Source organism: Micromonas pusilla (assembly GCF_000151265.4).
Source record: "Micromonas pusilla CCMP1545 genomic scaffold MICPUCscaffold_12, whole genome shotgun sequence".
NCBI classification, from domain to species: domain Eukaryota; kingdom Viridiplantae; phylum Chlorophyta; class Mamiellophyceae; order Mamiellales; family Mamiellaceae; genus Micromonas; species Micromonas pusilla.
The window spans coordinates 463,581-479,946 of NW_003315893.1; the positions used below are offsets into that span (position 1 = coordinate 463,581).

Below are 16,366 nucleotides of genomic sequence, written 5' to 3' on the forward strand. Positions count from 1 at the left end.
AAAGCCGTCCCGGGGAAGACGTTCGATCTGAAAGTGGAGGTCCCGACCGGGCCGACGAAGCGCGGCGCGCGCGGGAAGAAGGCTGTCAAGGGCGGGACCGTGAAACGCAAGCCGTCGTCGCCGCCGCCGGATGAGCTCATGGACGCGAAAGACGCGCGGCGCGGCGCGACGGAGATGGCGAACCCGACGGCGGACGACGAGACGGATCCGCGCGCGCCGCCGACGCGAAGTAAAAGTTTTCTGGACGTCGAAGGCAGCAGCTCGCACTCGCACGACAACGACTCGCTGCCGGACGACGTCGACGCCGCGTACTTTGGATTCGGGTACAGCCGCGGCGACGAGTCCCCGGACGAAGACGCCGTCGTCGCGAGCGGTTCCGCGGCGGCGCGGCGTTCGTTCGCGTCGCCGGGGCGTCCGGGCGGGCGGTCGTCGCTCGTGATTCCGCCGTGGGCGACGTTCGACGACGCGGACGACGACGCCGCCGCCGACGACGACGACGACGCGCTGAGGTCCCCGGGGCTGCGTCTCGGCGACATGCGCGTGTCCTCGGACCGGCGCTAGAGACTTAATATGATAACTCCGTTAATATACACACGCCGTCGCGATCAACGTATCACATCCGCCGACCGAAGCGTCGCGGCCGCGGTCAAGGCGGGACGTAAAACGACCCGACGATGCCTCGCAAGTTCGCCTCCCCGCTCGCCCACTGCCGCTCGTTCCCCGCGCTCGCGTTGATCACGTACAGCTGTCCGTCCGTCACCGCCGCGGAGATCAAGTTATGCGGCTTCGTGAGCTCGTACTCGTAGTACATCACGCCGTCCTTGACGACCGTCTTCGTGCTCTTCACCGTGCCGGCGGCGCCGCCCGGGACGCCGAAGCCGTTTTCATCCCAGAACGCGCCGATCAACTCTACGAAGCGATCGAGCGCGACTTCCGGCGAGCCGACGTCTTTGAGCGAGTCCTTGTCCACGAACGGCAGGACGTGCGTGCAGAGCTTGCCCTCGGTCGGGGACGAGAAGCGCAAGTCGACGCCGTAGAGTTTGCCGTCGTTCAGGGAGACGATGTCCGGCTTCCACGACTCCTTCGGGTACTTAAAGCTGTAGTCGTGCGTGCCGGAGCTTATGGACGTCTCGAAACGCTCTCTGAACGAACGTCTGTAGACAGACAGCTCGCTCGCGGTCGCGGCGGAGGACGACGGACCGCCGTCGCCGCCGCCGCCCGGGGACGACGACGTTGACGTCTCGTACGCCGCGTTTGACGCGTCGGGGGACGACGCGATGGTCGATATCGCCGATATCGGAAGCGCGACCGCGACCGCGAGCGCGTCGCGACGGCGGACGCCGGCGGGTTCGTCCGCGCCGCGGCGCGCGGTCGCGGCGACGACGCGACGGCGCGCGCGGGGACGCGGCGACCGCGCGAGAGCCTTCGTCGTCGGGGACGCGACCGCGTGCATGTCGCGCGATTGGTACTGATGGTTCCTGTCGTTAGGGATACAGTAGAATTCGTCGTTGCGTTGTTAACTCGCATCATCAGTCCATCCATCGCGACCGCCCGATCGTCGGTCGCCGCGCGATGTCCGCGTCCGTCGCGTCGCCATCGCGCGCGTGCGCGCGATGGTGCGCGTCCACGTCCGCGACGCCGCGTCCGACCGCCGCGCGCGTCGCGTCGTCGCGTCGCCGCCGCTCGTGCCGCCTCCTCCTCCGCCACGAGGAGACGCAACGCGCCGCCGTCGCCGACGACGCGAACGCCGACGAGACCGCAGCCGCCGCGGAGGAAGAAGAAGAAGAAGAAGACGACGACGACGACGACGACGCGCGCGAGGAGGTTCGCTCCTTGCTCAGCAACGTCTGCGTCGTGCTGTGCCGCCCGCAAGGCCCGCAGAACATCGGCGGCATCGCTCGCGTCCTCAACAACTTCGGCATCGCGGACCTGCGCATCGTCACCCCGGAGCCGTCCGCGCTCGCGCCGCCCTACGACGCCGCGGACGCGACGACGGACAAGGCGACGCACCCGGCCGAGACCCGCGCGACCGCGCCGCTGGCCGAAGAAGCGCACAAGTTCGCGGTGCACGCGGACTGGCTCCTTCGCGACGCGAGGCGATGCGTCGACGCCGCGGAGGCGCTGTCCGATTGCGTCTTCGTCGCGGCGACGACGGCGCGCGCGCGAGAGAACCTCCCCATCCTCGACGCGCGTTCCGCGGTCGAGCGCGTCAAGGTGGCCGCGAGCGAGGGGAAGGTCGCGATCGTGTTCGGGAACGAAGCGACCGGGCTCACGAACGAGGAGCTGTCGCTCGCGAACGTGGGGGTCATGATCCCGACCGCGGGGCGCGCGGGCGCGGGCGCGGGCGGACGGCGCGGCGAGAAGAGGTACACCGGAGGCGCGGGGCCGACGTCGCTGAACTTGTCGCACGCGGTCGGCGTCGTCGCGTACGAGCTGTTCCGCGAGCTCGGCGACGGCGTCGTGAGCGGGTTCAACAGCCGGCTCATCACGACGGAGGAGCGGACGAGGCTGGCGGAGGAACTCGTCGCGGCGCGGCGATCGCTCGACGTCCTCGCGTCGTCGTCGTCGTCGTCGTCGTCGACGTCGACGGACGGCGAAGAGGACGAAGAGAAAGAGGAAGGAGAAGCCGCGCTCCTCGCGGAGAAGGAGCGGCTGCTCGAGGAGAAGGAAGCGCGCGCGTTCGCGCGCGTCTTAAACGCCGGGCCGATCGCGAGCAAGGACGCGGCGGCGTTTTTCAACCTCGCGCGGCGGACGCGCGGTGAGACTGCTTCCCATACGACCCCGTTCGCGTGGTGCACGCCGTTCCTTAAGGACTTTTCCCGTCGTCACTCTTCACCCGCGCTTCCCTTTCAACGTTTGACCGGTAAGACGTTCGACTGACCGATCGCTTCACCCACGCAGGCGCGGCCAAGTTTAGCCGAGCGGACGACGCGGTGGTCGCCGCCGCGAGAGAGGTGTTCGACGCCGCGACCGCGAGTGGTGGCGGGAACGATGTCGGGACGAAGCGGCTGTCGAATCACGTGAGGGAGAGGACGGGGCTGAGTCTGTCGCTGAGGGAGCTGGACCGCGTGGCGAGGGCGGCGAAGAACGCGAGCGCAAAGAAGACCTGACGACGTCTTGGCTGGACCAGATCGATATCGTATCACATTTTGCGTCGAAGAGTCAGTCAAACCTCGGTCTCTCCCCTATTTCCCTCCGGATGGACTCGCGACGGACGCCTCTATCTTCCGCAACCGCCGCTCGTGCGCTTGCATCGCGGCCTCGATCTTGTCCATGCGCCCGTCGAGCATCGTCCCGAGCGCTCGCACCGCGCTCAGGATGGAGCTCGCGTCGGGCGCCGCCGCGGGCTCCGCCGCGGCCGCGGGCGCCTCGCGTCGGGCCTTCGGCGCCGCCGCCGTTCTCTCCAATCTCCCGCGCTCTCCGTCTCCCGCGATCACATCTGGTGGCTCGATGAACGCGTCGACGCCCATCTCGCGGCGGTCGAAATCCGGAAACGGTCGCGGCGGCGTCGAGCCGGGCGCGCGAATTCGCGCGAGCTCTCTCGCCACCGCGCCGGGTGGCGAAGGGGACGCCTCTCCGCTTCCGTCGTCGTCGTCGCCGCCGTCGCCGTCGTCGCTCGTCCCCGACGCGAGGTCCGACCCGGGGGTGACTCCGATCGCGGCGAGCCTCGCGGCGACGTCGCCGACGATCGGCGTCGGCGCGACTTCCACGGCGTGCGACCGCGCGGGCGTCTTCGGAAGCTCCGTCGGCGACGGCGGCGGCGGCGGCGCGCGACGCACCGAGAAGTGCGCGATCGACAGCTCGCACGGCGCGTTCCCCGCGGACGTGAACGACCCTCTCCCGACCGCGTCCGCGGACGAGGAGAGGATCCAACCCCCCGGACACGACGGCCGCGTCGCGCCGTGCGGCCATCCGGCGACGGACTTGATCCGAATCGTCTTCTCCGCGCCTCCTTTCGCGCCTCCGCCTCCTTTCAGTCGATCGGTCAGCGACGCCGTCCCTGTAATTTTCATCGACGATTTCATCGCATTCGCATCGCCGCCGCCGCCGTCGTCTAACAGCTCGAGCACCGCGAACGTCGCCGCGGCGACGGTGCTGCCGACGACGACGACGACGCGTTGGGTGGAATCCTTCGTCGCGCCGTCTTTTTTGTCTGTAGGGAAACCGCCGCCGTCGTCGGCGAGTAAGACGTCCGGTCGTCCGATCGTCTCCGGAAGGTGCGCCGCGCACACGTCCACGTCGTCGCCTCTCAGGCGCACCGCGTGCACGGCCGCGTGCCGCGTCTTCGCCTCGCTCGCGGCGGCGAACATCGACGCCGCTTTCGCCGCCGCGTGCACTTCGGAGAGGATCAGACTCCGCGGGATCCCGCCGCCGCCGCCGCCGCCCGCGCGTATGAACGGCATCGCGTCGTCGCCGCCGCCGCCGCCCGACCCCGCGTCGCCGCCGCGCTCCTCCGCGCTCAGAAGCGCTCTCTTCGCCGCCGCGGCCGCGGCGACGCGTTCCGTCGCGGTGCCCCCCTTGGCGTCGACGTACGCCTGGTTCACCGCCGCGCCGCCCGTCGGGACGACGATCTTCTGATCGCTGGACGCGAACAGCCACCTCCCGCGCGCGTCCGTCGTCAGCGACCGCAGCGCGCCCTCCGCGCCGGGAAGCACGCGCCGCGAGAGCGTCGGTCGACCCCACGGCCCCGCGGCGGCGTCGGTTGACGTTCCGTCTTCCCCGTCCGGCGCGACGGCTGCGGCGGTCCAGCCGACGATCCGAATCTCCGAGCGGAACGCGAGCGCGAGCGCGGCGCCGCGCGGCGCGCCCCACGCGTCCGGGTCGAGCCACGTGCACGCCGTGAGCGACCCCGCGCTCGCGGGCAGGTCCTCGCGCGCGAGCAGGACGCCCCCCGGGAGGCCGTGTATCGCGACGGAAGATCGCGACAGAATCGCGACGACGGCGCGACTCGGCGACGTCCGCATCTGCCGCAGCGACGACGACGACGACGAAGCGCCGCCGCCGTCGTCGCCGCCGCCGCCGCCGCCGCCGACGCGCGCCTCCTCCATCGCGGCGACGCCCTCGACGAGCAGCCGCCCGTCGTCCGTCAACCGAACGACCGCGCACGCGGCGACGCGCCGATCGCTCGCCACGAGCGTCGCCGCGCCCCTGGCCACGTGTCCGCACGCGGACCACTGGACCGCGACGACGTCCGCGTCGCGGATGCCGTTCCCCGCGGCGGCGAACTTCACGGAGACGCGCGAGGACGCGAGGACTTCGTCCGTGGAGGGACACACGGACGCGACGTCGACGCCGTCGCCGGTGAGGAACGCGACGACTCGCAGCGACGCGCAGTAGGCGAGGCAATCGGGGGACAATCCCGACGCCGCGCCCGCGGAGAGCTTCGCGCGCGAGGCGACGACGACGGAGGGCGCGACGTCGACGCGCGCGTCGGCGTCGGGGGGGACGGAGGACGCCGCGGTCATGACGACGACGACCGCGGGCGTCGGCGCGGAGCGTGCGCGACGCGTCGCGGGTGTGCGAAGAGAAGAATGCGAAGGTGCCTTCTCTTTGACCGCCGCGGCGGAAATTCTCGTTTTATTATTTTCTCGTTGAACCCGTAAATCGGTTTCTCGGACCCGTCGACGGCGGAGCATAAAAACGAGCGCGATCGCGCGCGCGCGGGCAGATTGATTCTTAACATTTCTTTGTGCCTGTGGAAGACCGGGCCTCCCCACTCCTCCCCCACCCACAACCGACCACAAACACACGTCGCGTCACACCGTGTTCTTCCTGCTCGCGCCGCCCCGCGCGCTGACGCCCGCGGTCCTCACCTTCGGCGGCGTCGGGAGTTCGCGAGCCCTCGCCGTCTCCCTCGCCAGCTCCTCGCGCGTCCCCACCCTCGGGACGCTCTGAGGGTCGTTCCATACAAAGCGACGTCGGGGTGGAGTTGAAAGGCGTCAGGTGAAGTTGAAAGGCGTCGAGGGCGGGGATTGAAACCGAGGGGTGGGCGGAGAGATGCGCCGGGCAAAGTCCTCAAGGATCGGCGTTCACCACGCGGACGCGGTCGTATGGGGACCAGTGTGAGATAGAACGCACCTCCGCGACCACCTCTCGCTTCACCGTCCGCCCGCACGCCGCCGCCTCGCGTTCCTCGCGGCACGGCCACGCCTCCTCCGCGAGGTGGCCCCGCGGCGAGCTCCGATCCTCGTCGTTCGACAGCGACCGGCGCGAGAGTTTCGGGAGGAACGACACGCGGTAGGACCTCGCGCCGACTTTCCGGCGGTCGCCGACGCCGCGACGACGTCGCTCGTCGCCGTCGCCGCCGCCGCCGCCGCCGCCGCCGCCGCCGCTCGGCGGGCCCGGTCGATCGCACGCGAGCGTGCCCATGACCGCGTCAGACCCGGCGACGGCGTCCGCGAGGCGCTCGACGAGGTGCGCGTCGATGCCGACCTCGTCCGCGTCGACGCACACGACGACGTCGAAAGGCGAAGAAGGAGAAGACTCCGCGCCGCCGCCGTCGACCGTCGCCGTTAAGTTTTTTTGGTTTTTCTTCGCGCCGCCGCCGCCGCCGCCGCCGCCGCCGCCGTCGGACCAAAATCGAAGGCGCTCGCACGTCTCCCACACCGCGGCCGCGGTGTGCGACCCCCACTTCCCGGACACGCGCACGACCTCGCCGCCGAGCGCGGCGACGACGCGCGCGATCCGATCGTCGTCCGTCGCGACGACGCACCTAGACACGCACTTCGCGCCGCGCACCTTCAGAAACGTTCGCCACACCAGCGGCGCGCCCGCGACGTCCACCAGTGGCTTCCCGTGAGGGAACGCCTTGGAATCCTTGGCGTCGCACCGCGCGTGTATCACCCCCAAGACGCGGACCTGCGCGGGTGGAGGAGGAAGGGGACGGACGGACGTCGTCGGTCGCGGCGGGGCGAGCGGCGGGGGGCGGCGCGGCGACGTCGACGTCGTCGTCGTCGTCGCGTCGACCGTCGATCACGTTCCGCGTCGTGTCAACAACGACGGAAGAAACGCGGCGAGAAGAAAGAAACGCGTGCGAGATCTGACGCGACGCGCCTTCGGTCGCGCGAGCATCTGCCGCGAGGACACCTTCCTCGCGGGCTCGTCCGCTTTACTCGCGGCGCAGCCCATCGCCGCCGTCGTCCGCGCGCGCGCGCGTCGTGCCGCGGTCTGACGCGTGCCGCGCGCGCGTTGAAGTGACGTGCCGCGGGTAACGAACTCTACGGAAGTAGACTCCGCGTCCAGTCTTCAGCCGTAGCCGGGCGGCAGCAGACTGGATATTGCCGTTCAAACCACGATCGCGCGCGTCATGTCGGCCGCCGTCGCGCTCCTCCGCGCCGCGCCCGCGCTCGTCGCGGGCCGGCGTCGCGCGCGCGCGCCCGCTCGCGCCGCCGCGCCCCGCCGCCTCTCGCGCGCTTTCGCGACGCCGCCCGAGTCCGACGCCGAAGCGTCCGCGCGCTCGGGGTTCGGGGGCGTTTCATCGTCGTCGGGGGGCGCCACGGAGGAAGACGACGTGGACGTCGTCGCCACGGAGGATCCCGCGCCGACCGCGTCGTCGTCGTCCGAGATCGAGGAAAAGTACGGCGACGCGCTCGATAACCCCCTGTTCAACGACGCGTTCAGACAGGCGTTCATCGAAGCCAGCGAGCGACTGGAAGAGGAGCAAGCGCCGATGCGCGCGAAGATCGACGCCGAGGTGGCTGAGATCATGGCTCGCGTGCACGCCGAGCGCGAGGCGGAGGCTCGCGGCGAGCCGTTCGACGCCGCGGCGTACATCGCGAACGCGGAGAAGAACGTGGCGAACGCGAACGCGCTCGAGGCGCAGCTTCCGAAGGACGACGCGCCGCCGACGCCGCCGCCGCCGACGACGACGACGGAGACGACGACGAGCGCGGACGTCGGCGAGCTCCGCGCCATGCGCGACGCGTCGAGCAGGCAGCTGCGGCAGCTGCAAAACGTGCTCCAGGCGATGGAGAGCAGCGTGATGAACGAGCGTCTGCAGCTCGAGAAGATCGAGCTGCTCATCAGGAGGGCGGAGCGCGAGGCGAGGTACGCGGAGGCGGAGAGGATAGCGCGCGAGCGACGCGAGACGGAGCGGTAGGGGGGACGGGGTTTGGGGGCACGCGCGCGTAGCATCAGCAGTTGAACGAAAGAAACGAAAACGAAAACTCATCGAACGACTCGTCGGACGGACCAGACGCTCGCGCGCGCATGGCGGCGTCGTCCGCGCGCGCGCGGACGCCGCCGCGCGGCGGATCCGCCGTCGTCGCTCGCCGCGCGGCGGCGACGCGCGCGGCGTCGCGCCGTGGCGGCGGCGCGCGCGCCGCGTCCGCGTCCGCGTCCGCGTCCGATAGATCCGACGACGCCCTCGTCGACGACGACGACGACGACGCGTCGTTCGCGCCGTGCACGTGGCGACGGCTCGACATCGACTGGGGACGGCGGCACCTCCAGGTCGTCTTCGTGGACGACGCGCACGGCGTCCTCGCGCGCGGCGCCGAGGGCCTGTGCCAGACGATCGCGAAGTGGGCGGGCGCGGGGCACATGATCTTCCCGGAGTCCGCGGGTCTCGACGTGCGCGCGCCGACGACGACGGATGCGGACGGCGTCGGCACCCGCACTCCTACGGCGTCGGACGAGGACCCCGCGGACGCCGCGATGCGACGCCTCTCGAGGCTGTCGTCCGTCTGCGACCACCCGCGGTACGCGTTCAAGCCGCCGTACGCGTTCACGGACGCGGACGGCGCGTGCGCGGACCTGGTGATCGCCCTCGGCGGCGCGCGCGTCGAGACCGCGGCGGCGAGGGCGGCGCCGAGCGCGGGCGCGGTGTGCGACCTGTGGTCGTTTTCAGAGTTCGCGGCGCGCGACGAAGGCGCGTCCGTCCGAATCACAGCACGGGCACCCACGCGACCGCGCGCGCGCGGCGCGCGGCGTTCCTTCTTAAGAGGAGGACTTCGCCCGCCGCGCGCCGCGCGCGTCGCGTTTCAGGCTGTTTCTCTCCGCGCGCCGCCCCTCGAATTCGATCCCTCCCGCGCCGCGGCGACGCCTCCGCGACTCCGACCGACGCCATTCTTCGACGCCCGACGCCCCGATTCGCCTCATCAGTGACCGGCACGGGCGCCGCGGCGATCGTCCCGCGCGCGCTCGCGACCGAGGTCATCGCGCCCGTGATCGACGACGCGATGCGCTTGAGCCTCGGCGAGGAGTGGGGGATCGACGACGACGGCGGCGGCGCGGGGGACGACGACGCGCGAGAGAGGGAAATTCGAATCGCGCTCGCGAGAACCGCCGTCGGCGTGGCGGGTCTGGTGACGTTTTTGATCGCGACGTCGCCGATAGAGGAGGTGGAGCGCGTCACGAAGCGGTGACGGCGTGATCTGTGGGGTGGGGTAAGGCGAAGGCGCGGTCGTTTCGGTGGACGTAGCTGGAGAGCGCGCGGGCGCCCGACTGGCGGCGGCGGAATTTAATATTTCGCGAGGTCTGTCGCCGAAGCCGTCGCTCGTCGACCAAAAAAAATTATTTTCGCCGCCCGAGCGCCCGATCCCGAAGAGTCGCGTCGCCCCACGCGTTCCCTCACACCGGACACGCGCGCGCTCGAGCCCGCGCGCCCTCGTCGACGAACGCCCCCCCCCGTCGACGTACTCCCTCGCGCGCGCGCGCGCCGATCGTCCACCGAGCAGCGCGACAGACGCGCGATACGCGATGGCGGGCGGACCGAAGCTCCCCACGGACGTCCGGCCGAACCAGTTCGTCGAGGCGAACGCGTACGCGCGCGAGGTCGTGGAGCGGGGTTTCCGATTCTCCCCGAAGAACCTCGGCGTGATCGCGATCTTCGGCGCGATCATCCCGTGGTGCATGTACAAGGGGATCACCAACGAGTTCGTGCGTGCCCCGCCCGATCGCTTCGTTCGTTCTCCCCGGTCCGTTCCGTTCCGTTTCGTTCCGCGCGGTGGAGACGAGACGAGATGAAGTCTTCGCGGCGAGATAGATCCTCCTCCTCCTCCTCCTCCTCCCGCGCGTTTCTTCGCTTCGCGCGGGGCGCGTCTCCTCGCCGCGAACGCCATCGAGGAGCGCCCGCGTCCGAAGCGTCGCGCGCGCGCGACGCCGCGACCTCCGCTCGTCGTCGAACGCCTCTCGATGGCTAACCCTAAAAATGAACGCACCCTCCCTCCTCGCGCAGGCGGTGTCCGACTCGAAGTACGGACGGGCGGAGAAGAAATTCTGGTGACGCGAGCGATGATTCGACCGCCGTCACGTCGTCGACGGCTCGTTAGAGAAGCCCGCCGCGGCGACCGACGCGAGTAGCGCGTCCGTCGTCGTCGCGGCGATCGTGCACGCGTTCTATAGTACAGTACGATTTCACACGCGGCGAAAACCAAATCATCGCGTCGTCCGTCGGTCGACGCTCTCTTCGTTCGCCTCGCTCGCTCGCTCGCTCGTCACAAGTTCACGATCGCGTTGATCTGCGCGACGTGCGCGACTATCGCGCCGGACCCGACCGCGATCCTCCCCCCGCCCCTGGCCCGCGCGGTGAACTCCGCGCTCGGCAGCGGCACCGACACGTGCCCGCACATCTCCGCCGAGAGCAGCTTGGGGTCGTTCCGCGCGAAGCGAACGTCGGGGTGGGGTTCAAAGGCGTCAGAAGCGGAGTTGAAAGGCGTCGAGGGAGGTGTGTCGGGATTGAAAGCGAGCGAGGGGTTGGCGGAGAGACACGCCGGGAAAAGTCCTTAAGGATCGGCGTTCACCACGCCGACGCGGTCGTATGGGAACCGGTGTGATAAGAGAACGCGCCTTACTCAGCGGCAGCTCCGCGCGCACGTCGTATCCCTTCGCCGTGCTGCTCACCGTCGTGATCGGATTCCGATACGAACCGTCGCGGGAATACGAACCGTCACTCCCATTCCCGACGATGTCGCGCTTGGCCTCGATGACGAACCCGAACGACGCGTCGAAGCGGTCGGCGAACGAGCCGCCGCCGCCGCCGCCGCCGCGCGAGACGTCGCACCGCCCCTTGAGCGCGATCCGCGACGACCCGCCCAGGTCGAACCGCTTGACGTACTCCACCGCGCTGTGAAGGAGGTCCACGGTGATCTCGCCGCCGAGGAGCGCGTCGTGGCACTCCGCGCCGAGGTCGTACGTCCGCGCCTTCAAGTCGTACTCGGCCTGGACTCTGACGCGCAGAGGCCACGCGTCGACGCGCTTGCGCACTTTGACCTTGTGCGGGAGCTGTCGACGAGTCGCGATCGATCGGAAGAAGAGACGAGGGGGCGCGGCGCGTCAGCGCGGCGAGGGAGACGCGTTGGGGCGAGGCCGAGGCGCGAGGTGAAGGAAGGAGAGGACGCGCGCGCCGGCCGTCGCGTCGCGCGCACCGCGTCGAGCCCCCACGACAACGTCACGAGCCCGTTCCCCGGGGTGGAGATGGAGCCGGCGCTGAACGCGTGCGGCGGGACGTCGTCGTCGGACCCGCTCGGCGCGCGTCGTCCGCGCGCGTCGCGCCGCCGGTCGACGCCGCGGTCGCGGTCGCGGTCGCGCGAGGACGAGACCGCCGCGACCGCGCGGTCGTCGCCGTCTCGAGACATGACGACGCGCGCGCGATGGGAGGAGTGACGACGTCGACGACGCGGGAGCGGGCGGAGTCGTCCGAGGTTGTGATGACAGAAGAGGACGAGAAACGGTTCCGGCGTCGACGGATGATCTGATCTCCTCGCCGCTATAAGATACACAAGTTGATGAGCGCTACCCCTTCATCTCTTTCACCTTCTTCCTCGCCATGTTTCCCCGGTGCGCCGCTTGTATCCGCGTCGCCGCGCTCCCGCGACGCTTCGCCTCCCTCTCGCGACGCTTCGCGTCCGCTCGCTTCCGCGCCGCGCGGCTCCTCGCGGCGGCTTGAATCTTCGCCGCCGCCGCCTCCTCCGCGCGCTCCGGCGCGTCCGCGCCGCACGCGCGCACGTACGCGTCGAGCCTGTCGCTCTTCTTCCTCAGCTCCTTCCGCAGCGCCTCTCGCTCCTCCGCCGCGAACGCGATCTTGTCGTCCAGAAGCTGCTCCGTCAGCGACTGCAGGAGGTAGCACATCGGCTTGAGGTCGTGCGCGCACCGAGGACGCATCGTCTTGAGGGTCGTTCCGTACGAGCGAACGTCGGGGTGGAGTTGAAAGGCGTCAGAAGCGGAGTTGAAAGGCGTCGAGGGCGGGGATTGAACGAGGGATAGGCGGAGAGAGACGAGGGCAAAAGTCCTTAAGGAACGGCGTTCACCACGCCGACGCGGTCGTATGGGGACCAGTGTATAGAACGCGCCTTGACGTACGCGGCGAGGTCGCGAATATTCACGGGCTCGGAGACGATCGATTCACTCTGGTACGACTTGAACCGCGTCGTCGTCTGCGTGCGCGCCTTGGTCGGGACGAGCTTCTTCTCCAGCGGCGTCGTCGCGTCGTGCGGGTGGTTTTTGATGGGCTGGTAGTACCGCTCCGCGGCGTCCATCTGGGGGTTGAGCGTGGACTCGCCGCGCTCGTCCCAAGGCCCGCTCGCGCCCGCGGGATCGTTCGTGAGGTCGCGCATGATGTAGTGGAAGCGCGCGAAGTTCGTCTGCGGCGCCCATGCGTCCGTCGCGAGCGCGGGGTCGTCCAGCTTCCACGGCGTCGCGGCGTCGAAGTGGCCCCGGATTGGGAAGGGCGCGGTGGGTTCGCGCGCGCGCGCGTCGGAAGAATCGTCCGCCGCGCTCGACGCCTCGGATTCGCCCCCGGTGGACGGGACCTTCGCGAACGGGAACTCGAATCGAACGTACGACGCGCGGCCGTTTTTGTCCAGCGCGCCGTCGAACGCCGCGCGGTGCATGTGGTGCGGACCGCCGCCGCGTTTGGTGATGTTCTCCATCGCCGCGGAGCCGACGACGAGACGCGCGCGCGGATCGATTCTGATTCCCATTTCGGGACGACGTCGCGGTCGTGGTTGCGAGGACGTCAGAAAAGTTTCATCGACAGGACGATTTCTATGAGCAAATAGTCTAAAATTGTCTCTCTCACCAGTACGGCACGAACGCATGATACCACACCGTGGCGTGCCTCCGCCGCGCGTCCACGCACAGGTAACACCAGTTCTGCTCGCTGATCCTCGGGAACAGCGCGAGCGACGTCCCCTCGCCCGCCTCCGCGCCAACGTCGGACGCGAACGAAGCCCCGGTCACCTCGTACACGTCCGTGGCGACCACAGCCGCGGGCTCCCCCTCGCCGCCGTTTCCGCCGCTCGACGCGTCCTTCCTCGCGCGCACGAGCGTCTTGTACACCGCCTTCGTCGTCTCCAGGTACGCGCCCAGCGTGTCCTCGTACTGGCACATGCTGCCGCCGATGACGAGGTGTCTGAGGGTCGAACGTCCGCGCGAAAAAGCGAATAACGTCGGGGCGGCGTCGAAAGGCGTCAGTGGTGGAGTTGAAAGGTATCGTAGGCGGGTATTGAAAGCGAGGGGTGGGCGGAGAGAGACGAATGCAAAAGTCCTTAAGGATCGGCGTGCACCGCGCGGACGGGGTCGTATGGGGACCAGTGTGAGGAGAAGAGAACGCGCCTGAACACTCGGGCGATGAACTCGTCGCGCTGCGCGTCGCTCCACAGCGACGCGTTTTCGCTCTCGTCGCCGCGGAGGAGAAAGTCGCGCAGGAGGTCGCACACCGGGAACCCGCGCACGACGTCGTCGATACATTTGTGTATGTACTCCGTCCCCGCGCGCACGATCGGGTTGGGCGCGTCCTGGGACTCGAGCGCGTCGAAGTGCGCCATCGACGTCGCCGCGCACGGAGTCGGCGCGAATTTCACGTCGACGCATCGGCCGCCGCGCGCCCTGTCGAGGCCGAGCTCCGCGAGCGTGCGCCTCGCGCCGCTCGCGTCGATCACGACGAAGTGCTCGCGCACGCGCTCGCTGCTGAAGAAGTCGCGCAAGAAACCCTGGGGGTCCATCTTGTGGAACGGCTTCGTGTACCGGAACCGAACGACGTGCGTGTTGGGCGCGAGGTTCCACTTGACGAGTCGCGATCGCGACGGATCCTCCGCGAACGCGCCGGCGGCGAGGTCGGGCAGTTTCGCGAAGACCGTCGCGTCCGCGACGCCGTCGTCGTCGTCGTTCGCCATGGCGCGCGCGCGACGTCGCGGGCGCGGGGGGGGGGACGGCGCGGGGACGACTGACGGACGGAAGGTCAACGCGACGAACGATCTCTGCAGTCGGCACTGCCGAGATTTTTTTTTTGGCAGCGACGTTCAAACAAAAAGTTTTTCACCCATTACTCGGTTTCAACATTTGATCGCGTCCCCTTTCAAATGACCGGTGGACTATTTCTCGCCGTCCCGGAGAAAATAAACGCACGGTCGGCGGCGTTCGCGTCGCGTCGTCGTCGCTCGAAGTCGCCCACGATGTTCGTTCGACGTTCGCTCCACGCGGACGCGCTCGCGACATCGCGCGCGCGCGTCACCACGACGACCCCCCCCACTCACCGCCGCCCGCGAGGACGAAATCGAGCACCCCCCCCGCGACGGCGACGACGGCGGCGGCGGCGAGCGCGTCGAAGAAAAACTTCCAATCCTCCTCCTCTCTCTCGCTCCGCGTCCGTCCTTCCCTCCACCACCCCATCAGCCCTATGACCTTCACGTAAGCCCGCCACGAGATCATCACGCCGAGGACGCACCCGAGCTCGGTCCCGAGCGGGAACGACGTGTGGAGCTCCTGGTGCTCGCTCAGCCAGGCGAGACCGGCGGCGGCGGGGACGCTCCACGCCGCCCACCCTTTGGCGGCGCCGAGGACAGCCTCGCGCATCTCGCCGTCCTCGATGCTTAAAACGCTCCCTGCGCGAGCGTTTTCGTTTCCGATGGCGTACGCGCCGAGACACGTGGACGTGAACGTCCACGTCGCGATGATCCAGCCGCTCTCCGACAGCCACGACGACAGCGACGACGGATTCAGAGAGACGCGCGCGAGCCATCCCGGGAACGACGACGACGCCGCGACGGACGCCACCTTTTGCGTCAGCGAGTAGAGCCACAGGACGACGACGTCGCCGACGAGCAAGTCGACGTCGTCCACGCGCGGGAGGAGCTGAAGGAGGCGCGACGACGTCGAAAATTTCGACGCGCTGGCGTCGTCCTCGCGCGCGCCGTCGTCGTCGTCGTCGTCGTCGTCGGACGGAGACCGCGCGCGGAGAGATGATGGAGACGACGCGCGGGGGCGATTACGATTCGGAGCCTCCGCGAGCGGTCGCGTCGAGATCGACGCGCGCGTCCTCCACCACGCGCGCGTCGACCGCGCGCGGTCGCGCGTTCTCGACGGCGCCGCGCGCGCGGTCGTCGCCGCGCGCGCGACCTCGCGGACGCGCCGCGGACGCGACGCGACCGCCGCGCTCGCGCGCGCCCGCGCGGTCGCCATTTAACATTCTCAGGTCGGACGACGCGCGCCGCGAGTAGAAGAGAAGATGACGTGCGCTTTTCTCGCCACGGGTCGCATTTGTCGCCCCGCGCGCGGAGGGCGCTTGACGGTCCCCGTCATCGCCCCTCCCCCCGTCCGCCGACCGACCATGTCGTGGCTCCGCGAGAAGTATCGCAAGGCGTTCAGCCCGCGCGCCGGCTCCGGCTCGGACGACGCGGCGACGTCGCCGGCGTCGTCCCCGACGGGCTCGCACGCGCACGGCGATTTTCGCGAGCTCGACGACGGCCCCGCGCCCGCGGACTCGGAACCCGCGCCGCCGCCGTCGCGACCGCCGCCGCCGAGGCTGACGTACGAGCAGCTGACGCTGTTCCCGCCGCCGCCGCCGCCGCCGCATCCGCACCCGCCGTCGCCCCAGGACCTGAACGGCCGCGTCGCGATGGCGAACGCGGGCGCGCCGACGCCGACGTACGCGCCGCCCGCGGGGTCAGCATACGCGCATCAGTATCATCCGATGCAACCGGCGCCCGCGCCGACGACGCCGCTCGTCTTCGGCAGCAACGTCGTCCACCAGCCGCCGCCGCTCCAGGTCGGTCAGCAGCAGTACGAGTACGTCGGGAATCCGACGCGCCAGCAGCAGATGGAGGAGGCGGAGCGCGAGAAGCTGAGGTACGAGACCGAGATGGCGCTCGCGATGAGCGTGTCCATGGGCGGCGCCGGCGTCGTCGTCGGCGGCGGCGAAGACTTCGACGACCAAGGGACGCCGACGCCGACGCAGCCGCCGCCGCGTCTCAGAGGAGGCGCCGCGGCCGCGCGTGGACACCACAGACGCGCGAGCAGCGGGTCGATGTCCGTGGCGTCGCCCACGCGCGGTGGGGGACTCCAGAACTCGTCCACGACGGAGGACGACGACGTGCGGAGTTCGAGGCTGATGTCGTCGGAGGACGAAGTAGGCGCGGCCATCTCCAAT

At 69.7% G+C, this 16,366-nt stretch overlaps 9 protein-coding genes across 9 annotated transcripts; 3 read left to right on the forward strand and 6 right to left on the reverse strand.

Moving 5' to 3' along the window:
* Nucleotides 1-646: 646 nt before the first annotated feature.
* Nucleotides 647-1,453, reverse strand: MICPUCDRAFT_52175 (uncharacterized protein; the record flags this gene model as incomplete). Its single annotated transcript, XM_003062567.1, has 1 exon — nt 647-1,453. The coding sequence occupies one exon, from the start codon at nt 1,451-1,453 to the stop codon at nt 647-649; it is 807 nt and encodes a 268-aa protein (XP_003062613.1).
* Nucleotides 1,454-1,572: 119 nt separating this feature from the next.
* On the forward strand, nt 1,573-3,166 carry MICPUCDRAFT_68649 (uncharacterized protein; the record flags this gene model as incomplete). Its single annotated transcript, XM_003062333.1, has 2 exons — nt 1,573-2,758; nt 2,902-3,166. The coding sequence occupies 2 exons, from the start codon at nt 1,573-1,575 to the stop codon at nt 3,108-3,110; spliced, it is 1,395 nt and encodes a 464-aa protein (XP_003062379.1). The 3' UTR covers nt 3,111-3,166.
* A 19-nt stretch (nt 3,167-3,185) lies between these two features.
* On the reverse strand, nt 3,186-5,465 carry MICPUCDRAFT_42197 (uncharacterized protein; the record flags this gene model as incomplete). Its single annotated transcript, XM_003062568.1, has 1 exon — nt 3,186-5,465. The coding sequence occupies one exon, from the start codon at nt 5,463-5,465 to the stop codon at nt 3,186-3,188; it is 2,280 nt and encodes a 759-aa protein (XP_003062614.1).
* Nucleotides 5,466-5,636: 171 nt separating this feature from the next.
* Nucleotides 5,637-7,128, reverse strand: MICPUCDRAFT_52178 (uncharacterized protein; the record flags this gene model as incomplete). Its single annotated transcript, XM_003062569.1, has 3 exons — nt 5,637-5,891; nt 6,079-6,858; nt 7,087-7,128. The coding sequence occupies 3 exons, from the start codon at nt 7,126-7,128 to the stop codon at nt 5,757-5,759; spliced, it is 957 nt and encodes a 318-aa protein (XP_003062615.1). The 3' UTR covers nt 5,637-5,756.
* Nucleotides 7,129-7,306: 178 nt separating this feature from the next.
* MICPUCDRAFT_42198 (uncharacterized protein) lies at nt 7,307-9,365 on the forward strand (the record flags this gene model as incomplete). Its single annotated transcript, XM_003062334.1, has 3 exons — nt 7,307-8,046; nt 8,352-8,929; nt 9,103-9,365. 3 exons carry the CDS (start codon nt 7,307-7,309, stop codon nt 9,363-9,365), a joined length of 1,581 nt encoding a protein of 526 aa, XP_003062380.1.
* Nucleotides 9,366-9,581: 216 nt separating this feature from the next.
* Nucleotides 9,582-10,378, forward strand: MICPUCDRAFT_52181 (uncharacterized protein). Its single transcript, XM_003062335.1, has 2 exons — nt 9,582-9,879; nt 10,178-10,378. The coding sequence occupies exons 1-2, from the start codon at nt 9,700-9,702 to the stop codon at nt 10,223-10,225; spliced, it is 228 nt and encodes a 75-aa protein (XP_003062381.1). The 5' UTR covers nt 9,582-9,699; the 3' UTR covers nt 10,226-10,378.
* Nucleotides 10,379-11,689: 1,311 nt separating this feature from the next.
* MICPUCDRAFT_70881 (uncharacterized protein) lies at nt 11,690-12,920 on the reverse strand (the record flags this gene model as incomplete). Its single annotated transcript, XM_003062570.1, has 2 exons — nt 11,690-12,105; nt 12,291-12,920. 2 exons carry the CDS (start codon nt 12,918-12,920, stop codon nt 11,734-11,736), a joined length of 1,002 nt encoding a protein of 333 aa, XP_003062616.1. The 3' UTR covers nt 11,690-11,733.
* Nucleotides 12,921-13,014: 94 nt separating this feature from the next.
* On the reverse strand, nt 13,015-14,114 carry MICPUCDRAFT_52185 (uncharacterized protein; the record flags this gene model as incomplete). Its single annotated transcript, XM_003062571.1, has 2 exons — nt 13,015-13,486; nt 13,531-14,114. The coding sequence occupies 2 exons, from the start codon at nt 14,112-14,114 to the stop codon at nt 13,015-13,017; spliced, it is 1,056 nt and encodes a 351-aa protein (XP_003062617.1).
* A 334-nt stretch (nt 14,115-14,448) lies between these two features.
* Nucleotides 14,449-14,959, reverse strand: MICPUCDRAFT_68654 (uncharacterized protein; the record flags this gene model as incomplete). Its single annotated transcript, XM_003062572.1, is given in 2 exon segments — nt 14,449-14,682; nt 14,684-14,959. Coding segments are annotated over 2 exon segments (510 nt in total).
* Nucleotides 14,960-16,366: the final 1,407 nt, after the last annotated feature.